This window comes from Miniopterus schreibersii, assembly GCF_964146895.1.
Source record: "Miniopterus schreibersii genome assembly, chromosome: 2".
NCBI lineage: Eukaryota > Metazoa > Chordata > Mammalia > Chiroptera > Miniopteridae > Miniopterus > Miniopterus schreibersii.
Genome location: NC_138102.1, coordinates 7321533 through 7342090, shown reverse-complemented (window position 1 = coordinate 7342090; position 20558 = coordinate 7321533). Strand labels below are relative to the sequence as shown.

Here is a 20558-nt window from a genome sequence, read left to right as displayed (position 1 = left end):
AAAAATAAATTTAGGACTATGAAATGCCACTACCCAAGAAGAACATTCACCCTCTGCCTACACACTTGGAGATCATGTGGCGACTTTTGTTCTCTGCTGTCTTAGATGCTGATGTCATTCACACATTAGCGAGTATGAACAACGATAATGTCATTTGTGAGAAACACTTAAATAACAACCTAACCCAATCCCCATTGTGTAGGACAGTGGTCTCGGCATTTGTAAAGAAGGGACAATTTGTTTTGTTCTAAAAAGAGAAAAGTGGCCCTGGCCGGGTAGCTCATTTGGTTAGAGGGTTGTCCCAATGTGCTAGGGTTGCGGGTTCAATCTCTGGTTGGGGCACATACAAGAATCAAAGAGTGGAAGAACAAGTCAATGTGTTTCTCTCCCTCTCTCCTCTCTCTCTAAAGTCTATAAAAAATTTAAAAATAAATAAATAGAGAAAAGAACATTTGACTAGCAATTTCTCTGACCTTGAAAGCAATGTGTCCTCAGGACAGTGCAGCACGGCTCAGGGCAGGCAGAAGATCACAGCATCATTAAAGGGTGGGCTCCTGGCAAGCACAACCACAAGGAAGAAAGATACTGTTAGTGAACTAAAGGGGTCCATTTACCTGCTTGCATCAAAGCCCAATCAAACGTGAGCAGGAGTTTGCAGCCATAAAATTAAGGGTTTATTAGCTGAGAGAATGGTGCTAAGCCCGGAGCACAGGTGAACTAGTGCTCAAAGACCTGGCTCCCCGATGGCTTCCAGGGGGCGGGTGTAGGGGAAAAATCATTAATCAGGGTCGCTGAAGGAGTTGGGGTTGTGAGCTCTACTGATTGGCTGGGGCCAGGGCAGGGAGAAGTTGATCGCTGTATCAGGTCCTGGTGTGAAGGCCTTTTTCTTGCCTCCCTGACTCCATGAGCCTCCTATTCCAATTGACATCACCAGTTCCTGGTCATTCCCAGCCCAGCATCGAGGGATAAATAGCTTCAATTTCACCCCAGTACTCTGGCCAAGATGGGGTGTTTTTCCAGAACCAGGGGCTTCCTGGGACCCACAGAAGTGTGGTCACTGCTGGAATTCACTCTATATCTACATTGGAGCTGATCCTTCATCTGTCCCCATAGAACAAGGGTCCTGGGGATGCCTACTGATTTCAGTCCCTGAACACTAACCTGCTTGCCTCCCAGAAGTTCGCCAAGGTGAAGCTTGTTCTGGCCAGTCAGTGAAACCCACAGCCTGGTGTTTATTTAGAGGCTTCCCCAAAGTCCAGCAACAATGAAAGGGTCATTATTTAAATGACTGCTTCTAGTTTTTCTGATCTCCCGAAGACAGCAGGTGGTGAGTGTGGAGCTATCAGAGAGTCCCCTGCCTGTTACCACATCTTCTAAGCCTTGGGACATGATGAGCAATGCCACATGAGCCCAGAGATGAGGTGATCCTCGAACGTGCTGACTGTTGTCACCAAGGTGCTCAGGACTGCCACCTCTTAGTGCTATATTCCTGCCCCTCCCTTGCAGATCCTACCCTGTTCATGTTTTTACATATATTCTGTATCTTTTTACTTAATTTTTATATTCAATTTTATTCTGTATTAGTTTCAGGTGTACAGCATCATGGTTAAGCAATCATGTACTTTACAGAGTGGTTCCCCAATATTTCAAGTACCCACATGGCCCTGAATCACCTTGTTCATTTTAAGGCATCAGCTTTGCCTGGCCCACAGGGCAGGGTTTGGGCTGCCGATGCCTTGCCGGGGTCTGACTGCTGGGGAGAGTGGAGAGAGCTGGCGGGCCTCTCTCAGCCGTGACTCTCTCCCCTGCTCCCCCAGAAGCGGCCGGGCGGACCTGGCGGCCATATACTACGAGCGCATCGATGTGGAAGGCCACCACTATGGCCCCTCGTCGCCTCAGAGGAAAGACGCCCTGAAGGCTGTGGACACCGTCTTCAAGTACATGACCCAGTGGATCCAGGTGACCGAGAACAAGGACAACTGGGCTAATCTTCCCTCTTGTCACTCTCTTTCTGTCCCTTTGACTGACACGCCCCTCTGCATCTTCTCTCCCACTATTGACAGCTGACGAGGCCAGCACAAGGCCATGATGGGTCTCTTTCCTTCACACAGGCCTCTTCGGGTACCAAGAGACCCCTTGTTTTACAGCCAGACCAGTAGGCAGGAAATTACTCAGACCAGCATCTGAAATTACTCAGACCTGTTGGTACAGAAACGGCCTGGTTCTGTACCAAACCTAGTAACTTTGGAAGCCAGCTTGGCATGGGCATGGGAGCCAGGCTGGGCTCGGTCCCTCATCCTGCCACATCCTGGCTGAGTGACTTTAAGCAAGGTGTTATTTTTAAAAACTTGCCTGGGCTCGCATGGCCAGGCATGGCTCAGCATTGACCTAGGATCCAGGAGATCAAGGTTCAATTCCTGGTCAGGGCACATGCCTGGGTTTTGGGCTCCATCCCCAGTCTGGGGCATGCAGGAGGCAGCCGATCAATGACTCTCATCATTGATATTTTTACCTCTCTCTCTCTCTCTCTCTCTCTGAAATCAAGAAAGATATATTTTTAAAGTAATTAAATAAAAATTAAATAAAACTTTCCTGGGCTTTATTTTTCACATCTGTGAAATGGATGAGAGACAGTTTTCATTTTACCACGTCTGTTTGTTGAGAGAGCCCAAGGTGACAACAGTGAGGGCGAAAGGCCCGTGTGTGTTGTCTTGAGCACTGTTGGCATGGGGACCGGGCTGCCCCGCTCCCCTCCCCAGAGTGCTTCTGCTGAGACTGAACTGTCATCAGGAGGAGTAGATGATTAAATTCAGAATTTGTTAAGTGTCCTTTCTCCTATGACATATAGTTTAAAACACCTCTTTCCAAGACTTCTTTCCAAGAGTGTTTCCCTCCCTCCCTCCCCCTCCCTCCCTCCCTCCCTCCCTCCCTCCCTCCCCCCCCCCCCAGAGCTGCGCTGACCACCTTTGTCCACCCCCAGGAGCGGGAGCTGCAGGATAAACTCAACGTCATCATCTTCTCCGATCACGGGATGACCGACATCTTCTGGATGGACAAAGTGATCGAGCTGAATAAGCACATCAGCCTGCGTGACCTGCAGCAAGTGAAGGACCGAGGGCCGGTTGTGAGCCTCTGGCCGGCCCCTGGCAAACACTCCGAGGCAAGAGGCACCGGGATGGGGGAGGAGGAGTGGGGGGAGGAGCAGAGCATGTTCTCAGTTGCCACCACTTTGTCCTGTGGCCACTGGTGGCCTCCGTCAAGGTTCCATCCTCCGAGGTCTCTGTTTTCTCTTCTCTACAATGGGCATGCTGGTGTCTACCGCACTGAATTTTAGTGGAAACTGAGGGAGATAAAGGGTGTGCAGTGCTTCACATGTGAAGTGCTTAGCCCTTAGTGGGGCTGTTTTATTATTGTCCCAAGGGCAGCCCATCTCAGGCAATCTGGGAGGCAGACACAGCTCCTTCTCTGGAATCAGCCGCCATCTGATCTGTGTTCACCAGGGAACTGGAGAAAAGACGGTGACGAATGAACGGCTGAGGCCGTGTGAGCTGCGGGTCAGCTCCTGAGCTCAGGACCCGCGCTGCTGGGGTTCCGCCCCCAGCTCTGTCATGACAGCAGGTCCCAACCGGGCCCCGCCGACGCTTCTCCGTCCGCGTCACCGCAGCTCCTGTCCCGGGCTGCCATAAAGCAGAGAAGCACGCTGGGCAGCTGCAAGGACGATGTATGTGTCACTTACTATAATTATCACCACCAAAGGCGGATGGTCCCAAGAAGGTGTGGTTGAGTTCCCACAATGTGCAGATGTGGGATCAGGCTCTCCCCCGTCACTGCCCTCCGGGGACTCAGCACCCTGAGATAGCTAGGCCTCTCCTTACCCTTCTCTCCAAACACTAATTATATCTGGCAGAACTCGGTGAGCCACCCTGAGGAAATGAGGAGGAACAAGTGGCACCTTTGGGCGACTGCTTGGCCCCATGTGGCCTAGCCGCCTCTCAGTATCAGCTTTGGGGCTTCTGTTCACTCCCAGAGGAAATTGCTTTGGACCAGGACAAGTGTCTTCCTTGGGGTGGGGGCAGACTGTTGCCTGTGGAGGTACAAAGCAAGGGGGTGCCAGGAACAGGACTTGGGTGGGCCTAGGACCTCCACCCATCCTCACAGCAGTGAAACTGGGATGCCGATTGGTGATGGAAGGTTGTTGGTATTGATGGAGCACCAGGGTGGACTGCAGTCTTTTTAGCCCCGGAGACTCTTTTCCCCACCCTGCCTGCTCCCATGTAAGAGTCCAAGAGCTGTCTGTTTGGGGTTCAGGGACACAGTTGCCACCAATTCCAGTCTCCCCCAGCTTTGTCCCATTCCCCGGTGGACATCCCTTTCTTTTCAGGAATGGAGATGCTAATTGTGTTTGCACAGCACCCCCATGAACTCCCGAACTATGAGATGGGAAGGATATCCTACACACTGGCAGGCCCCCTGTAAGTGCTTCTTGTGAAGTTCTGTTTTCTGGGCAAGGAAGACAGTCCGCATCTCCAAGCTGGCACTTAGGAGGGCACAGTTTCCAGAAGGCTGGAGCATCACCAGCTTGCAAGCCAGGGAGCGAGCGCTTCTTCCAACGTGTGTTTAAGTCAGGCAGTCGCAAGCCGCCTGAAGCAGTTGGTAGATTATTCCAAAGTGGGGGCTATGTTTGGGTGACAGTTTTGTCATGTGACGGACACAACAGTTTGTGAAATCTGTGATGTGTTGTCAGAGTTTTCACTTCTCCAAAAGCTTCCTGCAAATGCATCCTACTTCCCTTAAAAAGTGTGGATTTTCTTAAGTTGGAAATCATAACTCATGGGCCATCCAAAACCCTCTACGAAACAGCCTGAGGACTAATTAATTTCAGAGTTGAGTGGAGAAGCTCAAATTTATATTCAGCTCTACCCAGGAAGAATTGCTGACTAAAGGCCAGCAAGTCAACCTCAGCCAGTGGACTTTAATATTAACAGACATTTAAGCTGCTGCTAAATATTGGAAACGTGTACAGAGTTTACATAGTCATCGTGAAACAAGCAGTGTAATTAGTGGCAAACAACTGGTACTTTTAAGATTTGAGTGTAGGTAGGACACGCTCCAAGTCAAGTCAAAGAACAAATCCTATTTCTTTGATCTTGATGGTATCCAATTTCTCATTTTCTCTTTAATTTTATTTTAGCATTTTTGACATAAGTTTTTATAATTTGTTCATTTATCATTTAATAGATACCAAAAAATCATTATAAAATATGTGTAAGGTCCAAAGGAAAATGTTTCGATGTCATCTTATATTCAATCAACATTTAAGAAATGGGACATTACCATTACCTGTGGTAATGCCTGTGTGCCCTTCTCAGACCCCATAGCCTTTGCAGCCCCCTTAGAGAAAACCAGTGTCCTAAATTTCGAGCTATCATTTCCCTAATTCTCTTCATAGTTTTATCATATATGGTCATTAGTTTTTGTAGTAATTTGAGCTTTATATAATAGGAAAACTCTTGTCTGTATTTTTTCTGCAACTTGCTCTTTTTTGGTCTCAAACTTAAATCCCCAAGATTCTTTCAGGTGTTCTGTGTAGCTCTAATACATTCCTCTTCATTGCTGTATAGTATTCCACTGCCAAGACACACCATGATTCATTCATCCCTCCCACTGTTGCTGGGTTTGGGGCTGTCCAGCTTGCAGTATATATCCCTCTGCATGTCTGCAGGTGTGCACATGGATTAACTAGGGGTTATCTTGTTAGGTCATGGGGCATGTGGATCTTCAGCCTTACTAGATAAAGCCACCTTGATTGCTGAGACATACAAACGTTTCTCATTTCTACATAGTCAAATCTATCAGTTGTTTTGGTAATTTCTTTCTTTAGTCTTATAAAGTCCTCCCTCTCCTTCAGGTCCAGTGACTATTCACATACATTTGAAAAAGAGAATGCAACACCCATCACTCCTGGTTTTCTTTGCAGATATATAACAAATTGAGAACAGTGGAGCACATGACTGTCTACGAGAAAGAAGCCATACCAAGCAGGTTCTACTACAAGAAGGGGAAATTCGTCTCTCCTTTGACCTTAGTGGCTGATGAAGGATGGTTCATAACTGAGGTAATTATAAAATATACGACAGCTTATTCATTAGGCAAATTCTATCAAACAACCAAAGATACAGAATTACTCAGCTTTTACACTGAAAAGATTTTGTTTGCACTTAAGTGAAAGGGGCTGGGGCAGATTGGCTGTCACAGTGTCTAAGGTTGACCAAGGTCCCTCAGGAAGCAGGTTCAGTGATGCTAAATCCTCAGCATATGGGATAGTCAGGAGAAACCCAGCAAAATGTAGATGGAGAAACAGGTGGGTAGCTCCCACCAGACTCGAGTACACTCTCCCCAATGTAAAATCCACGTACCACCTAAAAATCAATGACCAAATTCAGCAAGTATCTGGTGAGTGCCTACTACACGTAACCCAGCAAAGTTCTAATTCCAATTAGAGTAAGGAGCCCCTGGGAGCTCCTGCCCTCATGGAGCTTGCAGTCTAGCGAAGGAGCCAAATATTAAATAAACAGGCCTGCCACACAAACAGAAGTGTGCAGTTACAAACGAGTATTATGAAAGAGACTGTCTGGGAGGAGAGGGCTCCCATGTTAAATGATGGGCGGAAGGTCCCTCTGAGAGGGTGACCTTGAGTTGGAAACCTGAAGGATGAGTGGTCATCAGTTAGACAGACAGGGGTAGGTTGGAGGGGGTGCTGCTTTCCAGGCCAAGGAGTGGAAAGCTTGAAGAATCTGAGGCAGGAAAGAAAGAGCTTCGAGAACGAGAGGAACTGACGGAATGGACCACGCAGCCAATTGTGAGGAGAGGAAAGTGGCGTGGACAAGCCTGTCTAGTGAGCAGGGGCACGATCCCCCCCCCCCCACTGGGGGAAAGACGGTGTTTTATCTTCAGTGCGTGGAGAGCCTTAGAGAACTTTAAGGGGGGAGCATCATGATCCATAACCTTCAGGATGATATAACTCAGAATTCGTGAGAAAGACAGAGCTGAGGAACTGAGGTGGCTCCTCCAAACGTCTTATATTTCTTACTCACCCACTAAATACAGAGATTATCAGTGTTATTCCTTACACCCTTAATTAGTAATAATGAATACTTAAAACTCATCTTCATTTAGCATGGCTCATTAGAAACTTTAGAATGAGCCTCCCCCCCAAAGTTTTCATGACATGTGTATCAAGTTATTTTACATTTTGTGGATAATGAATCTATCAAGAAATTTTTCCCCCCAAAAAAACTTGGTCAACAATAACAATAGCAACTAGCACATGGCCAAGGCTCCATACATGTTCTAGACTCTTTCTTCCTGGGGTAGAAGTTCCTGGAGGTCAGGTCTGTAGCATCTTGACCTTTATTTTCCTCCATGGAGACTACGACATGGCCAAGGCTCCGTACATATTCGTGGACTACGAATGAAATGACTTAAATATGGATACAACTGATTCTTGGTTTGACAAATTGTTCACTTGGTAGGTTTGTGAATCAGTAATCAGATAAACAGAGAGGAAAGCTAAGTCAGGCCTTTAACTTGAGATAATTATTAGTAGCCCTAGAAGAGATTTCAACGGGGAGAAGGCACTGAAACCACTAATGGAAATTCTCCTGGCTTCCACTAGCCCACAGCTGGAGCCCAAGGGCAGGATGCGTCCGCTCTCTCTAGCCCCTTTCAGCTGCCAGGGCTAATTCCTGTGGCCTCTTCTGGACAGCGTCCACCTCATGCCACCGGGCTCAGAAAGGTGGCCGGATGTGGCCAGACCTGGCGAAAGATCGTCAAACGTGGTATCTCATCGTTGGAATGCAGTGAACTGAGGGAGGCGATGATATGTGTCTCCGGAGGAAAGATTGACTTTGAAAACTGGCAAAGGATATGAAGTGCCAGCTTCAATTCTAAGGCCTGAGGATGAATGGCAGTTAGGCCTGGGCCCAGGGTATTTGGGCAAATCAAGACAAGCTGGGCAGCACGGCTCCTTAGTGTTAGTGGCAGCCGGAGTGGCGTTGTCCGGGCCTGGCTAGCAGAGCTCAGGAAGCTGGGTGTTGAGAGCTGGGAGCTGCTGCTTCCTGGCGGTGATTAGGGTCGTCTGCACACGCCATCTGAGAACACAAGCATTCCCTCCTCACCCCGGCACACTCCAATAAACATGATCCTGGAAAAAAGAAAAGAAAAGCCCATTCACTCGGTGCCGTCCCCCAACACGCCTCTGCACCCCAAGGAGCTCTGTTTCTCCTGATCCCGCTGACTTCGCCGTCTGGCGTTTTTCATCCGCAGGGTTAGGCTGTGTGTGGCGAAGGGCTGCCCAGGGTCAGACCGGGGCCAGAGGCCCATGCAATTAAACTCTGTTTTAGAAACAGGGAGCCTTCTAGGACAGGGAGAGAGCAACTGTTAGAGGGACGTCTCTGCAGTGGCGTGTGGCAGACACACATCTTAAGGCTCGTAACTGCCGGCCCACAGGGCCCCAGGAGTCATGCCAACAGGACGCCTCGTGGGAGGCGCATTTGGAATAGAGATGCCACAAACTCTGAGAAACAGTGGTCTGTGACAGAAACCACAGCTCCACCCGAACCCTCGCAGCGAAACCACGAGAGCGGCCCCACTGTCGTCACTTCCACAGAGTTTTAATCAAACCCACCCCCGACTCACGTGTCACTGAGCACCCTTTCTAGCCTGAGATGATGTCGGAAATTTATTGCATTTTCAGGACCTGGGAGGCTCCTGTTATAACCGGGTCCTAGGAGAATAAAATAGGCCCCTCCCATACCTAGATAGGTGTTCACATTTTAGTTATTTTAATCTGACTGGATTGCGGGATGGCTGGTCACCCTACCTGACTGGCATGACCTCAGGTAAGCACCTCAGAGCAGAAAATTCGGTTGCTCTCACGCCTTCCAGCAGCCTCACTCTGATGGCTGCTTTTGTCTGAGGCTCTTCCCATGTGGGCTTGCACAGGCTTCCCTGCCTCTCAGGGCCTCTTGGGCAGCCCTTCCCACCAACCCCATTCCCCAGGGCCTGATCCTGGGCACCGCGTGCCCAACCATTGGCTTTTTAAGAGCTTCCTGTGTGGCCTCCGTGGTCCCCCACGGCTACATGCACTCACTCACACCACCCCCAATCACACACACCACACTCACCCATATCCACACACACACACTCACACCACATTCACTCACACCACACTCACACACATCCACACACTCACACCACACTCACACACCCACATCCACACACACACACACACACACTACACTCACACACAACACACTCATACACATCCACACACACACTCACACAGACCACATTCACACACACCCACATACACACACCCACACACACACACACAAACTCACACACACCACACTCACACACATCCACACACACACACCTCCTCTGCCCTGCCTCACCTTTGGCCAAATCTGCAAACCTGGAGGGTCTGGAGGGCCTGGGCACCTCCCCAGGCTGTCGCTAGATGGGGTCAGGATGGGGTCAGGCTCCTCAACCAGGAGCCGGAGGACCGGCAGCCTGGGGATTCTCACTCTGGAGGCTGTTTGTAAGCCACACCTCACCAGCATCGCCTCATACGCAAGCCCGGGGGCCGGGCGGGAAAGTGGGGACAGAGTGACGCTGGTGAGAGCTGCTCCGTGGGTAAGAAGGAGCAGTCATTCAATGCCCCGTACACAACGCGTTCCATTCGGTCACTTAGACGCAACAGCTTCTCACATAAGCAGCCCGGTTACTATTACTTTTGAAAATCAGTGAGAACAGTCGTTTCATTGGAGCTGCTTGTCACTTTCATAAAAACTTGTGGGTTTCCCTGCGATCAGACAGCCCCTAGTCGCCTTCAGGGCTGAGATTTCCATTGCTGTGTGTTTGTATTTGTGGGATTTAACTGGAATTTTTAAATCAGGTAATTGGTCTTCATCTCCCTTTCACCTGTCCCTCTGTCGCAGGGCGCACGTGTCCTACAGGGTTCCTAATTAGTGAAGTCGTTGGGAACACAGTGTCCTACCTGGCACTTCAGGATTCACTGCCTCCTGACTGCGAGGGGGCAGCAATGCCGTAAATTAGCTGGTGAAGCTAAACTGGGATGCGCCGTGATCATCAGACAGATAAAGATCAGACAGATAAAGAACAAAAACAGTAAAACAAGTTAGAAATGCAGTAAGTTAATAAAAACATTCCCATGGAAAATACGAGCTACAGCCGGAGGAGGCGGGGCACAGAGTGATGGAAGCTCAGGAAACGGAGCGTCAATGAAATAGCGCGACCTGGCAGGCGGTCGTGCCAGGGGGCGATTTACGGGCTGAGACGTGATGGGCGCGCGATGCGATATGACAGCTAAATGAGCGAAGGAGAGTTCAGCCCTCGCAACCATCACTGCCCGCTGCACACGGCCAGGGCACCTTGCCCCACGGCCCGTGCCGCTGGGGACCGTCTGCAGCCATTCCCTGAGCACCTACTGTGTGTCAGGCACTGAGTGAGCAGTCATGTCATCCTCCGAAAACTCTTCGAGGCAGGTGTGATCACACCCTGCAGGGAAACTGAAGGTCGGAGGGTTCACAGGGCTAGAAAGCGGCCAGCTGGAATTTAACCCCATGCCCACCAATTCCAAAATCTCTTCTCTATACTTTAAAAAAAATGTTTTTATTGCTTTTAGAGAGAGGAAGGGAGAAGGAGAGAGAGACAGAAGCATCCATGGTGAGAGAGAGTCATTGATCAGCTGCCTCTTGCACACCCCCTCCTGGGGTTGAGCCCACAACACGGCATGAGCCCTGACTGGGAATCAAACCGTGATCTCCTAGTTCATGAGTTGACTTAACCACTGAGCCACGCCAGCTGGGCATCTTCTCTGTACTTAATAACTGGCCAGCACTCAGGGAGTGAAGAGGTAAGGGACAGGGAGGGGCCTCACCGCCCAGTGCCAACAGGAGCCCTGCAGGGACCTCTGGCTATGGTTAGTGATAGGTGGGTAAGGGCAGGGAGACAGGTGGCCTGGGTCTCAGTCCCAGCCCTGCCTCCCAACAGCTGTGCCTTGGTTTCTTCAACTGCAAAGTAGGGAAACATCATCCATTCTGGGATGTTGTGACGATTCAGCGAATGTCAGCGTCGGCGCTGGGTGAACTGCAGGGCACACTGACCACACGGGACTATGACAGGCCTTGGGAACCAGCCTGTCTGTGGATTGCTGGGACTTTAGCGATTTTGCTTCTAGTCATTCATTACGACAGCCACCTCTGCCTCCAGCACTTGAGATATTTGCAATATGACACCCACTTAGTAAGAGGATGACTGGCTGTCAGGAACGAATGCTTAGCCTGCCACGCAGGGCTCGGTGTGCCCGCCTGGCTACGGCCTCCTCAGAACTCACCTCGAAGCCTTTTGTGTCACAAGGAAGCGCCTGCAGTCTGGAAGAAAATGTAGTTCTGAAGGAAGGAGGGCTTCAGGGACGTGACGGTTCACCCTAAATAAAGAGCGGTCGAAGGAAATGAAGATTTACAAGACCTGGAGAGGAGAAACTTGAGTGCCGTCTTCAAACGTTTGACTGACTGGAGAGCAGGGGCCGAACTGATTCTGAGCTGCCCCGGAGGGTGGAGCCAGAAGAAAGGAAGGACGGGGCAGTACGGATGGTGGAAGGGGCACCGGATGGTCAGATGGACCACCTCCGGGCCTCAAGGGCTTTGCTAGACGATTAGATTAGATGCTGTGTTGTCCAGTAATTCTGACAGCAATTGGGTGTCCTGCAATTCAATTCAATGCTGACACGAACTATCCCGAGTTAAGAGCCGCCCTCACACGTTAAGGGGCTCAGTCCCACAAGACCACCCCCCTTCAGATGGCGGCCACAGTCCGGGGTCCCGAGCCTACCCACACTTGTATTGGACTTGGCTACAGTTTGAAGGTTCTCACAACCCCCTTCAGTTTCGATAATTCACTGAAATGAATCTCAGAACTCAGAAAGTTGCTATACTTATGATTACAGTTTTGTATAAAGGACACAACTCAGGAACAGCCGCATGGAAGAGATGCTTGGGGGTGGGGGGTGTGCACAGAGCATGTACGTTCCTTTTGGGTGAACCCTCCCAGCGTACCAGTATGTTCCCTGGCCGTGGGGTTCCAGGGTTTTGTACGGGGTTTCGCTGTGGAGGCCTGCGTGGTTAACTCAGTGGCCACGTGACTGAGCTCAGCCTTAGAGGTCAGAGGAAGGGCTGCAAGTTCTAACCCTCTCGTCACGTGGTTGGTCCCTCCTGTGACTGGCCTCCTCCGGAAGCTATCTAGTCCCTCCCCCAAAGTCACCCCGTTAGCATGAACCCAGGTGTGGGAGAAAGGGGCTCCTTATGAACAACCAAAAGCCCTCCTGTCACTCAGGAAATTCCAAGGGTTTTAGGAGCTCTCTGCCAGGAACCAGGGACAAAGGCCAAATATATTTATTGTGCCACAGAAACATTGCATCATCCCCTCTGTCACAAACATGCCCCTTTAGTGGTTCTAAAAGTCATTCCAAGGCCCAGTTCAGCTCTAAGTAAGAAAATACCTGCATAACCAGCGCTCTCTGGCCATGCAACGGGCTGCCTCCCAGGGTCTGAGCTCCCTGTGGTAGGAAGTGACCCCGATGGGTGACCCCGATGCTGAGGAGGAAGTCCCCACACCGGGCGGTGGTTTGGTCTAGATGCTCGCTGGTCACGAATGTCGGGACCCAGTGGGCTGTGACCTTCTTGCTTGCTTTCAGAGTCGAGAGCTGCTTCCGTTTTGGATGAACAGCACCGGCAAGCGGGAGGGCTGGCAGCGTGGCTGGCACGGATACGACAACGAGCTCATGGACATGAGGGGCATCTTCCTGGCCTTTGGACCCGGTAGGCGGGGGAATGACAGAATTCTCTTAGTCATCCATTCCCAAGGAGGTGTCCCCGGGGGCTCAGGGAGCGAGTCAAGGCTGGCGTGATTTCTTTATGAGCAACGCTGAGCAAACCCAGCCGGTCTCCATAAAACATCTTTCCTTGGCTCGCTTTCAAATGCTTCTTGGATTTGGCAAATGTGGCCAAATAGTCTTCCTTGTAAATTTTAAATCTCGAGCGCAGCGAAGAAAATGTATTCCACATGTTTGTGATTCATTTTTTACTTAATGCATCAGAATGTGATTTCACAGCTATCTGATGTCCAGGCAAGCTTATCGGACACCGGGCTGCTGACAGCTCCGAGTTTCAGCACTGGTGAGGTTGCTGCGCGGGGTCGGACTCTTCCCGTTCTTCCACGTCTGGAGCACCCACCCTGCGGGGGTCACTCGGTTTAGGGCCCAACTGGAAGCTGGGATGCGCTCAAGGGCAGGCTAGGAAATGGCCTGGAGACTGACCTTGAGAATCAGCCTGAATGACAAGGGGTGTCTTGGATGAAAGCAAATTTACTGTGCCTTCCTCAGCCAGGTAAATTCCTAGGGCTGGAGGGGAGCGGGGGCGAAGAGGACCTATTTGGTCATTTGCTTTAATTATTTTTTAAAAAATATATTTTTATTGATTTCAGAGAGAGGAAGGGAGAGGGAGAGATAGAAACATTGATGAGAGAGAAACATCAATCGGCTGCCTCCTGCATGCCCCCTGACTGGGAATCGAACCGTGACCTCCTGGTTCATGGAATGACATACAACCACTGAGCCACACCGGCTGGGCTGCTTTAATTATTTAGAGCACTGTAAATTCACATTTTAAGGAACAATTTGGATAAAGAACATTTGACAGCCACTATCTGTCAGTTGGTGGCTCATGAGCTACTCTTCCTTCTTGCTACTGTCCACCCTCCTGGTTAAATATAATCAGCTGACCCTGAATGATATCCACCTTCCAAATGCCTTTTTCTGAGTGTTGATCAAAATGCCTCCGCCCATGAAATTCATGCTTTCCTTTGATGTGATAAGTTAGAGGTTATCCCTAGACCCTGCTCTTCCTGCTGTAGCAAGACAAAGACACAGACCAACCCACCTGCCTGGGCTTACTCACCCCAAATAGTTGCTGAGAACTCCAGGTGTCCGTTTCTGCGCCCTCCATGGGCGACTCTGGCACCTGAGCTTAGGGAACATCTGGGTCCAAATCCTTTCCCACATGTGATTCAAGTTCCCGACCCTGAAGGCAGCATCGGAGACGGTAGCAGTGAACATTTATAGAGCCCTGACCGGGTTCAGGACACGGGCCTGGGATGGGGGGAGGTGCAGAGAGTGTCCAGCATGCTGCCATCAGCCAATAATAGCTCTCAGGTGCTCCCTTCAGCCGAGCCCTGGTCAGATCCGTGCAGCTCAGAGCCGAATGAATGAGTGATGAAGCCCCAAGGACTTCGTGGAGGTCAACCGATAGATTAGGCTGGAGACACTCCAGGGCCGCAGCCTTTATATGGGGGAGCATCAGGCAGCCGGGCTTTCATTCAAAACCATCACCTCCTCCTTCCCCAGAGAAAAAAAGGATCATGAATGCAAAACAGTTGTCAGTCGAAGGAGTTTTTATGAGCAAGTCTCAGGCTTATTTTAAAGCAGAAGCGAAACAAACATTTTAAACAAAATACCCAAAGCTGCATTAGCTTCGAGTTGAATTCGGCAGGGAGATTCTGTCCATTAGCAAAGGCCTCCATCATGGGCTCCTTTAAAACTAAAAGCCCGAGTCGAGTCTTTTATAGACAGAAGGATGACCCTCGATGAAAACGGACTTGGCTAATTGCAAAAATGTTCCCAGACAGATACAGCCCTGAGAGCCTCCCGCCAAGCGTCGCGGCTCCAGCTCCAATTCTCATGAAAGATTGAACAGCTTTACACACGGGCTGTTTACTTGGAAGACAATTTAAGAGCAAGGCCGTTAATAGCTATCTAGCTGCACTTTGAGATAAAGGAACATCCCTCCTGATTAATTGTATGCGCCTCCCGCTTGCGGGGGAGGCCGGGCATGGTCGCAGCTGCCCGCAAACAGTTTAGAAGCCAGGGAGTCTGGTCCAGCTGAGAGGAAGGGAAATCATTCTGGAAGACAACCTCTCTCTGGTTAATCCCAGTTTCTGATATGAACAACCTAATCTGGCCCCGGAGAACTCCAATTCCTGATAAGACAGCAAGACTGTCATTCAGCGGGCCGTGTGCGAGCCAGCGAGGCTCACTCCGAGCGGGTGGCCCAAGGTGGCAGGCACCACTGGAGCCTGCAGAATCTGCTTACTCCAAGAGAAACAGTCTTTATAGCCACAGAATTTAAAGCCATTGGAATAGCTTAGGTTCCTGAACCAGGTTTGAAATGCCGGCTTGATGCCCGGCCGGGCGTGGCTCAGCAGTTGAGCGTCGATCTAGGATCCAGGCAATCGGGGTTCGATTCCTGGTCAGGGCACGTGCCCGGTTGTGGGCCCGATCAATGACCCTCTCATCATTGATGTTTCTGTCTCTCTCTCTCCCTCTCCTTTCCTCTCTCTGAAATCAGTAAAGATATATTAAAAAAAAAGAAAAAAAAAAAAGAAATGCCGGCTTGAGCTAGCCGGGTTTGGGGGAGTCTTCCCAAACTGGATCAGATCTTGTTTTGCTCTTCAGGAAGTTTCTAGAAGCTCTCATTCTAGCCTGGATCGTGTCTGCATTGGGCTCAAAGTCCCAGCCCTGCAGAATAGGAAGCCCTGAACCAGATAGAATGGGAAAGAAAACCCAGTTCTCCCTCCTGCTTATGTGCACAGTACTTGATTTTATACTTTGAATGTAAAAAGATGGTCTTCTCCAACACTTCCGCCTGCAGAGCTTATCTCAATATTTTTGCCAAGTGTTAAAGAAGTGGACGCTTTTTAAAAAAATGTTTTTATTGATTTGAGAGAGAGAGGAAGGGAGAGGGAAAGAGAGATACAAACATCGCTCGGCTGTTTCCTGCATGCGCCCTACTGGGGATCGAGCCCGCAACCTGGGCACGTGCACCTCTTGGTTCCTGGGTCAAGGCTCAACCACTGAGTCACACTGGCCAGGCGAGAAGTGGGTGTTTGAAAGGCCCACTTTGGATTTACTGCTGTCTACCACCTCCCCCCCCCCCCCGCACACACGTGACAAGGGCATGGCCACCATGTGATGGGGCAGCGTGATCACCACATCCAAGTTCACTCAGCAGGTCAGAGGAGGCGGAGGACTTGCTTTCCCATCACTGGGGCAACCTCTCCATTGACTTCTCAGGCTGCAGCTGACTCCTCTCTGGGGAAGTACAGCCACATCTTCATCTAAGTGTACAATTTGCCTCGATAGTAAGAAGGGGTGGCATCCGGGCAGCCCTTACATTCTCCTCTCCTGGGAGGTTCTGGATTTTTTTTAAAAAAACCTGTTTTTATCCTGAGGTGATGCTGACCCTTTTCCTCCCTGCCCCAAAGTGAAGTGAGCCCTCTAGAGAGTTTATAGACTATTTTCTATTCATCATTTGCCCTTGCTGGGCATCTATTCTGCATGCATGTTAATAACACTAGCTACCGTTTATTGAGCACATACAATGTGCCTGGAGCCACATGAGGTACCATTTTCCTGCCCGTTTCCCGAGGTTGCCCAGCTGGTAAGTGGTTGCAAGCTGGTTGTCTAGCTTACACGTGCCCTGGATCTAACGCGCTCTGTGGCAGTTTTCTGTATGTAACTCTCTTCCGCATTTGTAACCTCAGGGTTGACACAGAGCAGGATGTGGGGCTGGAACTGCTGGATGATGTTGCTGTTGTGTCTGTTTGCTTTTTTAAATCAAGCATCTGTGCCCATTTTAGCAAAGCAATGATAAAGGTTACAGCCCCCCAGCTACCCATTTCCTTAAAAACTCTTAGACTGAGAGGCCACGCACAGGCTTTACTGGTAGATAAAAATCTCCCTGTCAATTCAACCTCAGGGTAGCTGTGGGTATTTTGTTGGAAGCTCAGTTTGGGGCCTAAAACTGAAGCTGCTTTGTGGACATTGTTACCAAACTCTTCCATTTGCCCTTAAACAGACAAGCACTTGGCAGTCAGCTTCTTATTTGCCCCCGTGGGGCAAGAGAAGGTGCACTCTGGACTGAAATCCCTCCTGCTGCCCGATGCCGTGAATGGCCAGCCCATTACACTCCACATCACTGCTGGAGTCGGGCAGCTTCTGGGTTTCTGGAAGCACATCTCTCCTCTCCATCAGAACTCCCAGACTTTCCCTGGCTCTGTAACCCCAAGGCCAGTTCACTTTCCCCCACAAGGCCAAGTTCTTTTATCTGCCAGTGAAAGACTCCCAAGAAAGGGTCAAATGGTCTTCCAAACGTACTCAGGAAGCCGCCTGTGCTGCTCTGAGTTAGCAGCTCCGGGGAGCCTGTGCAGTGCACATTCCGTCCAGCCCTGGGCCCTCCGAGTGCCAGGGAAGTGGGAAAACGTTCTTGAGATGCCATAGTGTCTCTGCAGTTGACTGGCACCCTGGCCAACCAGTCCCTGCGAGGCAGGTGTTCTGACAGATAAGAACACCCTTTACCTTGGTTTGGAGAGCCCAGTAGGACAGTTGAACTTCTGTGCCCACACCTGCACCCCATGCTCTGTAGAAACGAGCAGCTGCAGGTGGCCCTCTCCTCCCCCGGGAAGACAAAGCTCCAGTGTTACAAGCACAGTCACACTCTAGGTCAGTCTGTGCACTGATTTGTCCCTTAAAGGAACTTATCTCCATGAGCCATAGAAAGTTCCTTCCTTTCACAACCAGTAGCTTTCTACATACGCTGCCAAGTTCACAACCACTTGGCCACGCCGCATGGACAGAGCTGATTTTCCAGGCCTGGAGCCTGAGCGTAACCCCTCGACCCTAGGACTCGCCCCTCTCCGCCTGGGGACTAGCTGTGACAACTTGTTTGCTTGCCTTTCCCTTTCAGATTTCAAATCCGACTTCAGAGCCGCTCCGATTCGATCGGTGGATGTCTACAACGTCATGTGCTGTGCGGCGGGCATCGCGCCACTGCCCAACAACGGGTCGTGGTCCCGGGTGATGTGCATGCTGAGGGGCCCGGCCGGCTCTGCCCCGCCCGCGCCGCCCGGCGCTTTGGCTCTGGCCTTGGCTCTCTTCTTGCTGTTTCAATAGCGGCCCCTTTGGGTCCCAAACACTCAGCCAAGCGGGCCTCCACGGTGGAAAAGTTTAATTTCCTATTTGAATAATAGCTTCATTAACATAACACAATCAAGGCCACACAAATTGTAAACATATTATTCTTGGATGATTCTATACATAGAAGACCTTACTTCTTAAAAAAAAATCCAAACTATATTTTTTTCTGAAGATAAGGAAAATCTTGCCTTCATTTGTTCGCCTGTATGCCATTTCCTCCTTTCTTCTCATGTAGTAACTCAGATGAACCGCCTGAGCAGGCACCTGGGTTCTCCACTCCCCGCTCCTGCGGGTCTAGGATTCCCAGCGGTGCTATCAGACAAGCTCGTTGTTCAAGACACACGGCTATTTTATGAATTTTCTGAGTGGTTTGCATTTCTGTAAATATCAAGGGACTTCCAAATGTGATTGTGTGTTTACCCTTTTTAAGCAATCTACGACAGACCAAAGTCAGCGCATAAACTACCTGCGGGAAGGAAGGAGGGCGCAGCCTTGGCAGGCTGGTTCTAAACAGGGGAAACTCGGTTTCGGGTTCATGTGATAAAAATACACTTCTATGTTGCTTTGAAATCATAAAACAGCACCCAGCACAGTGCCTCAAATGTTTAATAAGTGTCCCATAAACATGTGTTGAATGAAAAAAAAGAATAAATGTCGTTAAAAAGACTTGCTTACACCTCAGATATTCTCTGTCTGAAGTTCCTCAAATTAAATAAAATTTTCACTTTTGGCTTGTTACCTTTCCTTATCACCCAACTGGAAATTACACTTCATTCCATAAACTAGACATATTCCCTCCCAGGCTTATAAATTTGACAGAAAGAAGGAAGGAGAAAAGGAGGGAAGGAGGGAAAGAAGGAAGGAAGGAAGGAAGGAAGGAAGGAAGGAAGGAAGGAAGGAAGGAAGGAAGGAAGGAAGGAAGGAAGGAAGGAAGGAAGGGAGGGAGGGAGGGAGGGAGGGAGGGAGGGAGGGAGGGAGGGAGGGAGGGAGGGAGGGAGGGAATTAGCTTTTAACTATACTGAGCATATTGACTCTTTAAAACTGTAACAGCTTTATCGAGATTTAATTCACATACCATACAGTTCTCCCAGTGAGCATGTTCATGGAATTCGGCAGCCATCACCACAAGCAATTTTGGAACATTTTTGTCACCCCAAAAAGAAACTCCATACCCATTAGTCCATCAGCTGTCACTCCCATTTCCTCCCACCAGCGCCCCGGGCAACCACCCAATGCCGTTCTGTCTCTGCAGATTTGCCTCTTCTGGATACGCCATAAAAACGGACTCAGACAATATGTGGTCTTTGGCTTCTTTCACACAGAATAATGTTTTCAAGGTTCTAGCGTGAATCAGTATTCTTTTTATTTCCAAATAATATTCCATTGTACACATCTCCTACATTTTACTTATCTACTTACTAGTTGATGGGCATTTGTCCCCACTCCCACCCCCCACCTTTTTGGATATTATGAATATTGCTGCTCTGATCATTCATGGATGAGTTTTTGTGGACATATGTTTTCATTTCTCATGGGAATATACCTGGAGTGGAATTGTTGAATTTCATGGTAGCTCTACATTAAACTTTTGAGGAGCTGTCAGACTGGTTTCCAAATTGGCTGCACCATTTTGGGTTTTTACCAGAAGGCTTCCAGGTTTTCCACATCGTCACCAACGCTTGTTATTTTTTTAATTATGGCCATCCTGGTGAGCGTGATGTGCTATCTCATTGTGGTTTTCATTTGCATTTCCCTAATGACCAATGACATTAAGCATCTTTCCATGTGTCTATTGGCCATTTGTCTATCTTTGCTGGAAAAGTATCTATTCCTGTCCTTTGTCCATTTTTTTTTACTTAAATGTTTGTCTTTTTATTAAGTTATAACAATTCCTCATATGTTCTATATACAAATTCCTCTTCAGATGTATGATTTGCAAATACCTTTTTTCTCATGGCAAGGTCCTGCACCCATGAGTGCTCCACAGCTGACAGAAAGGGAGGCAAATGGTGTGTCAAGTGGAAAGGCACAAAGGTGAACCCACGGGAGTGCCAGAGTTAATTTTCTGGATGCTGAAGACCTGCCACCCAGCACACTCACTGGCCAGGACAAGCTCTGAAGGAGCATCACTTGGTGGTTCCAGTGGTCAACAAGGTGATCCAGGAGGACTCAGCATGGCCTGATCCACAGTGAGGCCACATAGAACCAGTGATGCATCTATAAGCCAAGTACACCAAGGATCGCTGGCAACCACCGGTAACTGGAAGGGGACTTAAAGAAGCCTCCCCTAGAGCCTTTGGAGGGAGCATGGCCCTGCTGACACCTCAATTTCAGAATTCCAGCTTCCATAACGGCGAGAAAACACATTTCTGTTGTTTTAAGCTACCCCGTTTGTGGAAACTTGCTAGAGCAGCCAGAGGAAACTAATATACCCTTCCAATTGCTT

The 20558-nt window shown here is 49.5% G+C and overlaps 1 protein-coding gene across 4 annotated transcripts in view; it reads left to right on the top strand.

Annotated features, from left to right (window-relative positions):
- ENPP6 (ectonucleotide pyrophosphatase/phosphodiesterase 6) overlaps positions 1-18866 on the top strand; it is a 109024-nt gene extending 90158 nt beyond the window's left edge. For 2 of the 4 annotated variants that reach the window (XM_081129584.1, XM_081129585.1), the window contains exons 4-8: positions 1818-1959; positions 2981-3160; positions 5978-6115; positions 12779-12902; positions 17883-18866. In XM_081129584.1, the coding sequence (XP_080985710.1) occupies positions 1818-1959; positions 2981-3160; positions 5978-6115; positions 12779-12902; positions 17883-18088 (790 nt within the window). In that variant the 3' untranslated portion in view covers positions 18089-18866. Of the gene's footprint in view, positions 1-1817; positions 1960-2980; positions 3161-5977; positions 6116-7675; positions 8818-12778; positions 12903-17882 lie in introns of those variants that run through there. The other 2 variants (XM_081129586.1, XM_081129587.1) reach the window with 1 other exon arrangement.
- The last annotated feature ends 1692 nt before the right edge of the window (positions 18867-20558 follow it).